Source organism: Vitis vinifera, chromosome 10 (assembly GCF_030704535.1).
Source record: "Vitis vinifera cultivar Pinot Noir 40024 chromosome 10, ASM3070453v1".
Taxonomy (NCBI): domain Eukaryota; kingdom Viridiplantae; phylum Streptophyta; class Magnoliopsida; order Vitales; family Vitaceae; genus Vitis; species Vitis vinifera.
In genome coordinates this window covers 14,114,958-14,122,820 of record NC_081814.1, presented here as the reverse complement: position 1 = coordinate 14,122,820, position 7,863 = coordinate 14,114,958, and the positions used below count along the sequence as shown (strand labels likewise).

The 7,863-nt window shown below is 32.6% G+C and overlaps 1 protein-coding gene across 1 annotated transcript; it reads right to left on the bottom strand.

Moving 5' to 3' along the window:
- Nucleotides 1–507: 507 nt before the first annotated feature.
- LOC100254262 (wall-associated receptor kinase 2) lies at nucleotides 508–4,371 on the bottom strand. The gene is made up of 3 exons (XM_002264335.1): nucleotides 3,453–4,371; nucleotides 1,758–1,937; nucleotides 508–1,664 (listed from the first exon to the last, which is right to left on the bottom strand). Exons 1-3 carry the CDS (start codon nucleotides 4,369–4,371, stop codon nucleotides 508–510), a joined length of 2,256 nt encoding a protein of 751 aa, XP_002264371.1.
- Nucleotides 4,372–7,863: the final 3,492 nt, after the last annotated feature.

Genomic DNA, 7,863 nt, shown 5'->3' with positions numbered 1-7,863 from the left:
TGCTTACTCATAGCGTGCAATTCAAATGAGGAGATATCTAGCTCTCTGTCCATTCTATAATTTCAAGAACATATTTTGAATTCAGTTCAAACAGCCTATCCACAAATGAGGTGTTATCCGATGAATTCAAAAACATATTATGAATTCAATTCAAACAATCCTATCCAAATGTGGGGGTTGGATATTGATTAGGTCCACAATAGATAAAGAATCTAACACATAAAAATAAATGTTCGTTACCTCACTCACTATGGCTCCAAAAATGAAAACAGATGGATAAATTGGCAATATGCTAAAATTGTTTTAACCCATCAAATGAAATACACAACTGCTCTTTGTAAATATTTGAACAAATTTTAGAATCAAAGTGATCAAAGAGAAAATTTAATTTCCTAGTCATTAGATAAAAGTGGAGAGCAGAACCATACAGAAATTCCGTTTCACAAACCTTCTGATTTCTAATTGATGCGTTCAGCAGTCATGGAATATGGTTTAGCAAGCTAGCTCCTAGCCTTGAAGTATATACTCTTCTGTAACTGCACTTGTTGATGCAGAAGAAATGGAGTACCTTTCACTTACAGAGCAGTTGTCCTGGCAGGTCTGCTGAAGTGATGGCTGCTTCATAGTCCTCAATTGGTGGAGATCTGCTGCTATTTCTTTCATGGCTGGCCTTTTCTTCCCACTCAACTTCAGGCATCTCTTAGCAATTTTAGCAACAGCAAGAATCTCCTTTTTCTGACCTTCATTCACTATCACCTTGTCTAGAATTTCAAACAGGCAATTTTGTTTCATTGCCAATCTAAAATGAATTGCTAGACTTTCTTCAGATCTACTAGAACAAATCACTTTTTCACCCGTGAGAAGTTCAGCAAGAATCATCCCAAACCCGTATACATCACTTTTATCTGTAAACTGACCCGACCGAAAATATTCTGGATCCAAGTAACCAAATGTGCCCTGCACTAATGTGCTCAAGTGTGTTTTTTCATGGGCAATTAACCTTGAAAGTCCAAAATCAGAAACCACAGCCCTGAAGTTCTCATCCAGCAGTATGTTCCTAGACTTGATATCCCTATGAAGGATAGCTGTAGAAGCATATGAATGTAAATATGCTAGGGCTCCTGCAATTTCATCTGCAATTCGCAACCGCTTTTCCCAAGACAATGTTGATGCATGGTCCTCATTATGGAGATGGTGGGAGAGAGTGTTATTGGAGATGTATTCATAAACCAGTAAAGGAACTTCACTCTCCAAACAGCAACCTAACAGTTTCACTATGTGCCTATGGTTAATCTGTGAAAGAATGAAAACTTCGTTGATAAACTCAACGACTTGCCTTTCATCAACTACAATTGATTTCTTAATGGCCACTATGCTTCCATCTAATAGCATCCCTTTGTATACTTTACCACGACCTCCCTTTCCAAGAACTCTACCTGCATTGAAATTGTCTGTTGCCTTCTCCAACTCTCCTATGGTATAGAGTTTTGTTTTCTCAACGCTACTTCCTATACTACTTGAAGAGATTTGCTGTTGCATTAGAAGACCACCATTCTTCTTGAAGGACATCTGCTTGAGTTTGCTTTTCTTTCTCTTCTCAAGTTCTTGATTCAACCAAAAGCCAATAGAAGGTAGGATGAGAAGAACAAGAGTGACTACTATTCCTGCATGTATAAGCCACAAAGGTACGTAATTAACAACAAACTCAAGAGCAAGAAGAGGGTGAACATGAGGGAGACATTGGGAAAATGTTATACCTGAAGAAACAAGAAGAGCTGGCTTGAGTTTTCCTTTGTTGCGTACACACTCATATTCAGGTTTGTCATCATCTCTGTAGTAACCAGGTGGGCAGTCGCAATAGTAGCTACCATTCTTGTTAGTGCAAACAGCTCCTTTTTGGCAAAGAGTATTGTTTGACTCCATGCACTCATCAACATCTTTTAAGAACACAAAAAAATTAATAAAATAACTAATTAATAGGAAATTATTGGGTTGGGGCTCCTATCACAGTGGCAGAGGTGGTGGGGTGATGCAGTTGAAGTCCCTCAATCTGAGGGATGGGAAACAGGAGTGTTGCTTCCATGGAAGTGGTAGAGTTGGTGTTTCGTGAATTACTATGAGGGTGTGTGATAAATCAACTCAACTTAACGACTTAACATCAACTCAATTTAATGATTTAATATGATATCACATAAAAACTTAATTTAACTTATTAAGTAGATTAAGTACATTTGATAAAATAATTTAATATCACAGCTTAAAATTAAAAGTAATTTTAAATATTTGCTCATATTAGATAAAGTATATTTTACAATCATAATTTCACATCTATGACTCATTTTTTAGTATAAATGTTTTATACTTATATTATGTATCAACAATATTTTAAATATGGATTTCTGACCAACAAATTTATTATTTAAGATTAATGAAAATAAATATTAATTAAAATTAAAGCAAGTAAGTATGTGACTTTAATGATGTAAAATGAATTTTAACTTTGTTAAATAATCTTAATACTTAAATTAAAAATTAAGTAATAAATTTTAAATTAACAACTTAAGAATAATTTTATATAAAGTTAATTTAAGTCATTAAGTAATAAATACTAAGATGGTGTTTGTTTTTTGGCTGAATAGAAAAGGCCAAAATATTTTATTTTTTATGTTCAGTTAAAAGTAACTTATTGATATCAATCAATATAACTAAAATGAACTTATTATTAATAAGTTTGTTTTAGTTATGTTGCTTGATATTAATATATTACTTTTACCTAAATAGAAAAAACTAAATATTTAGGTGGTATTTGTTTTTTTACTTAATTCAAAATAGAACCTTAATACTTAATAGTGTTAAATATTAGATTGTTTGTTTTTGTAGTATTTTATTTTTATTAAGTATTAAAAAGTAAAAAAAATCAATATGTTATTTTTTCTATTTAGAAAAAACTACATATTTTGGCTTTTTCTATTTAGTAAAAAGTTTATAATAAGTCATGAAAAAATAGAAAAACAAACAACCTAAATTCTAAAACTAAATTGCTTTCATCAAAAAGTCAAAAAAACAAACACCACCTTTAGACTTCTTCTATTCAACCAAAAAACAAACACCTATCTAACACCCTCTAAATATCAAATAGTAATTGTGCTCTTAACATTAATTGCCAAAGGCATTACTAGTGGTAGTGTTGATGGCAGTTGTGTCAAAGGAAAAAGTTCCAGTCTTTTAGTTCCAAACAGGATAAATCCATATTCTTAGAGAAGCATCTTATTCTTCTTTCTGAATAGGTGATTTCAAAATACAAGATTGATATGATTTCTACTTCGGAATTCTAGTGGGAGTACTGCTGCTGAAGAAACCTATACAAGAGGGATCCCCAATAATAAGAGATGTCACCAAAGTTGTAGCGATACAATACGTCCAAATGCCAAGCCAAGAGTAAAGAAACATACCTATGCAGCCATCTGGAAGATAGGGGTTCCCGCGGTAGCCTGGATTGCAAAGACACCTATATCCACTGCCTTTCTTGGAATTAATACAATGACTGTTGCGGCCACATGCATAATCTCCTCTCTTTTGTGTTTCATGGCAGGACTTGTTCCCGATTTCCCATTTAAGCACTGCAGGATAAAAGTACTTCATGTTTTGATTGGAGAATGAGATGTCAAATTGGTGGAATCCAGAGAAGTTATTCTCTGCAATGAGGACAATGCAACATTGATTGGAGGACCAGTCCTTGGCCTCTTGCCAGATGCTCATGTTACCAACCCGTACATCAAAATTGGGAAGATCATAAGGGAAAGTAGTCTGGCAGCAGCCAATGCCAGAGCAGGAGTAGTTAGTATCAAGCCAAGACCAGCCTTGGCCATTGCAGATGGAGACACACCCACTGATGAAGTTTTTGATGCTGGAATTTGTACTATGGAAATCGCCAATGTAAGCAAATATGTCACACCCAATGCCTATCAACTTGTTTTCAGTGTGGGAATAACTGAAAGGCTCCATGGGGGGCGCTAATGTGAACTGGGAATAGCTTTTCCCTTCCAATGCGTTATTGGCATAACAAAGAGGCGAAGTCCAATCTCTGATTCTCACATGTTCCAGAGACATATCCAAAACTTCAGCTTCTTTTTTCTGGTCGAGGCGGAGAACAGGGTGAGGATTGGAAGAGTTGTTGCATGTGATCTCAAAACGTTTGTCAAGGTAGCAACCTTCTCCAATACCAAATGGATAAACAATGGCAAGATTCCCACATGTCTCTGGGCAACCAGGCTTGGCTGTGGATGCTTTCGTTTCCTTCAATGAGAATACCAAGGAGATGATGCTGATGATGATGGTGACCAGATGAACTTGTATTACTTGCAAAGCCATGTTTAGAGAAAACAAATAGAGAGCCTCTAATGAATGCTTCTTTGAAGTCCAATGATATTAAAAAGTAGGAAAAATGGCCAACCCAGCAACAAAGCGGCAACCCGTTGGTTGAAAAAGAAGTTTGTCGGCAATTATACATCTTTTGGTTGATTTCACGTGGAAGAAATAGACCCTCACGTTGCCTAATCAATACAGGATCAACATGATCTCTGTATGCTTTAGAATTCAAAGCAAAATTAATGACAACAGTTTTAGAGAATTATCTAGTGAACTTAAGTAGAGATAGTTATAACTGAGGCAAGAAATTAGAATAATTGGAAAACTCGATGTCATTGTTAAAGGAAAGCATTCAAACTATAAGGAACAATCAATCGTTAAGAAAATCAAGAGAGTCAACTCTAGGATGTCAATTGAAAGTATAGGAGTACTACAAGAAATCCCGTGAATATTTTGGAGTAATCTTCATTATGATTGGTTTTCTATATTTGGGAGGTGTCTCAAATCCCTAATTGGAATATATTTCTTTTTGTAAAAGGAATATTATATAGAATATTTCCTAAATTTATGTCATTATAATTAGATTTCTTATATAACAAGAAAAGCTAGTAGAAATATTTTTATAAATATTATAGGTCATGAGGGGAGAAAGTTTTGAGAGAGAAATGGGCTTGTGACAAAAAGCAAGAGACACTCAATGGAACAAGAGGCCTCGCCAAGGTATAAATGTCACGAAGAGTGAGAGACATTGAAGAAGCAAAAGGCTTACAATCTAGGGTAGAAATAAAGAGTAAGGAAAAGTGATGTTTCGAGACCCAATAATTTTTTCTATTTTTATCTTCTATAATATTTCTTATCGTATAGTGAAATGTTATCTCTCATTAATGAAGGTAGGCAAGGTTAACCACATTAAAATCTTATGTACCTTTATATGAGGATGTTTTATTTTATGTTCTTCCATTAATATTTTGACATAGATGCTTCCATTGGCATAACAATTTTCTCACTTTTTCCTTCTCCCTCTATAAATCTTATATAAAACCACATATTTATGGCAGCCTTTACCTTTCCTTTGTTGCATAAACAATCACATTCAGGTTTGTCATCATCACTGTAGTAACCAAGTGGCACTTGCAATGGTAACTATAGGAGTGGTTGTTATATTTATAGTGTGACTTGACTTAGTTATAGGAGTGTTTGAGCTCTCAACTTAAACATTAGGGTTTGTTGTGTTGGATAGGGACTCTAAATTAATGATTGTCATAAAGTGATAAGCTTGACTAATATCTTAGATAGTAAGTGCTCTTAATTCCAAGAGAATTAATGGATTTAAGGTTCATGCATTATAAACTTTAATTTGCTTGTGCATAGAATCCTAAGATCTACCATAGGGATACAAGCATATAGTGTATTGGGTTTACGGGGTTTGCTAAGAAAATATGGAAATTGGCATTAATGTATAATCACTGAGACTCTTGGTTGGCCATGTATCATCATAGAAATCTAAGCTGAGTAGTTTCATCCAAAGAAAATTATTTGAAAAATCTTTTATTATTATTAGTGTTGTTGTTGTTGTTATTGTTATTATTATTATTGTTACTATATATACATATATATGTATTATGAGGGTGATGTGTTTTATCTAAAAAAAATTGTCTTTTTAGTAAGTGATGATATATATATATGGATGGGCAAAAGATCAAAGAAGAATATAAATGGTCAAACAATAAGGTAGACAACCTTTTAATTTCCTTTAATTGATCATTATTGTAGGACTCACGTACAAGCCATCTAACAAGTTTTGGGTTTTAGTTTAATATATTCTATTATTTTGGTGTGCAATTATGACATTGCATTCCGAAATGTTCATTGTTTATCTACGTCAATTAGACTATAGGAATTGGATGGAATGTTCTTGTTTTGATCAAGATCTAAAAGTAAAATTACCATCAAAACCCAATAACAACTTCTTCTCGATGTAATGCGCCAAATTTGTACTTTGCTTATAGAAAATATTTTGCAAAGAAAAATGGGTTTGAGAAATTATTCAAAGTAATTTGAGAATGTAATAGAATCAAGAACCACGAATTTACAATGCAAGTGAAAATTTTGAAATAGGCATTTTTGGTTTTTCATGTGTTGCTGTTGTATAAAAAAAATATTTTAAACTTGTAATTGATAAATACTTATTAGAGAGAGAAGCTCTCTCTTTAGAGAAACCCTAGCCTATTAAGAGTTTTTTTTTTTTTTTTTTTTGCTAGATTGTTATTTTTCTTAGAAAGGACACATCTTTAAGAGTGGTTGTACGTAGGAACTCTATCCCTAAATGCACAAAGGCTCAAAAGGACATTAACTTTATTGAAGATGATTTAGCATGAAACCTTCAATAATTTATTTGCAACTAGTTCAAATACATAGAAAGTAAGAATATAAAGATGCATGTTTAGATTTCAAAATAAGAGTTTTGATTAATTTCTATTCAACATGAGTAATCCTATATGTTTTTCACGAATATTTGGAAGAATTAATTGGTTAAAATGGATGAAATAATCTTCATATTTGTGATTTTAACTTCTTTCATATTCTTTCTTGAAGAGTAACCCATTTTTTATATTAATGTCTTTGACTATTTCAAGTATTTACAAATAGGTTTTAAAAGAAATAGTTATTTTTTACAAGAAAAAAATAAAGGTATTTTAGTCCAAATATGGTCAAAAAAGAATGGAGGGTAAGATTTCCAAAATTAGGTTTTCAATGGTCCTTTTAATCAAATAACCCTATTTGAAATGAGATCATTTTGCATCCACATTTGTTTTTGAAAATTTGGATCAAAAGGATTGCTTTTATATTTTTTTAAACTTTGAAATTTGAAATTTTTTATGAAATTTTCGGCTTTGCTCCACCTTCGTCTTCATCCATGATTTGATGATCAAGATCACATGATTTGGATTTTAAACGATGGAATATTATATATATATATATATATATATATATATATATATATATATATAACCATATTAGGGGAATCATGTAAAAGTGCATTATTTGAAAAATACTGATGAATTAAGAATCTAAAAAAGTGGGTTATATTTTGAGAAAAATAATTCTCACATCATGCACTAGAATTGTAACTTTGGGCATGCTTCCAAGATTACCCTTAAGCATAAAAGTGGGTTGCCACCTAACCAAGCAACACTATTTAATTATGCCAGAAAAAAATATAAGGATTGTTATTTGATCATCTCGAAAGTGAGGAAAGGATTGTTATTTTATTTTATTTTATTTTATTTTCTTTGTTTTCTTACCCTGGGGACAAAAAAAAAAAAATGAATTTGTCCTAATTTTTAAAAATTATTTCCTACACTAGAGACTCTGTATTGTGGAATTTTTGTTTCACTTGTTTGAAGAGGCTCATATACGGAACGTCTCGAAATAATACCTGGAGCGGGAGATTCAATTAACCGAGATTCAGAAGCTGAAATTTCATCTCTACCA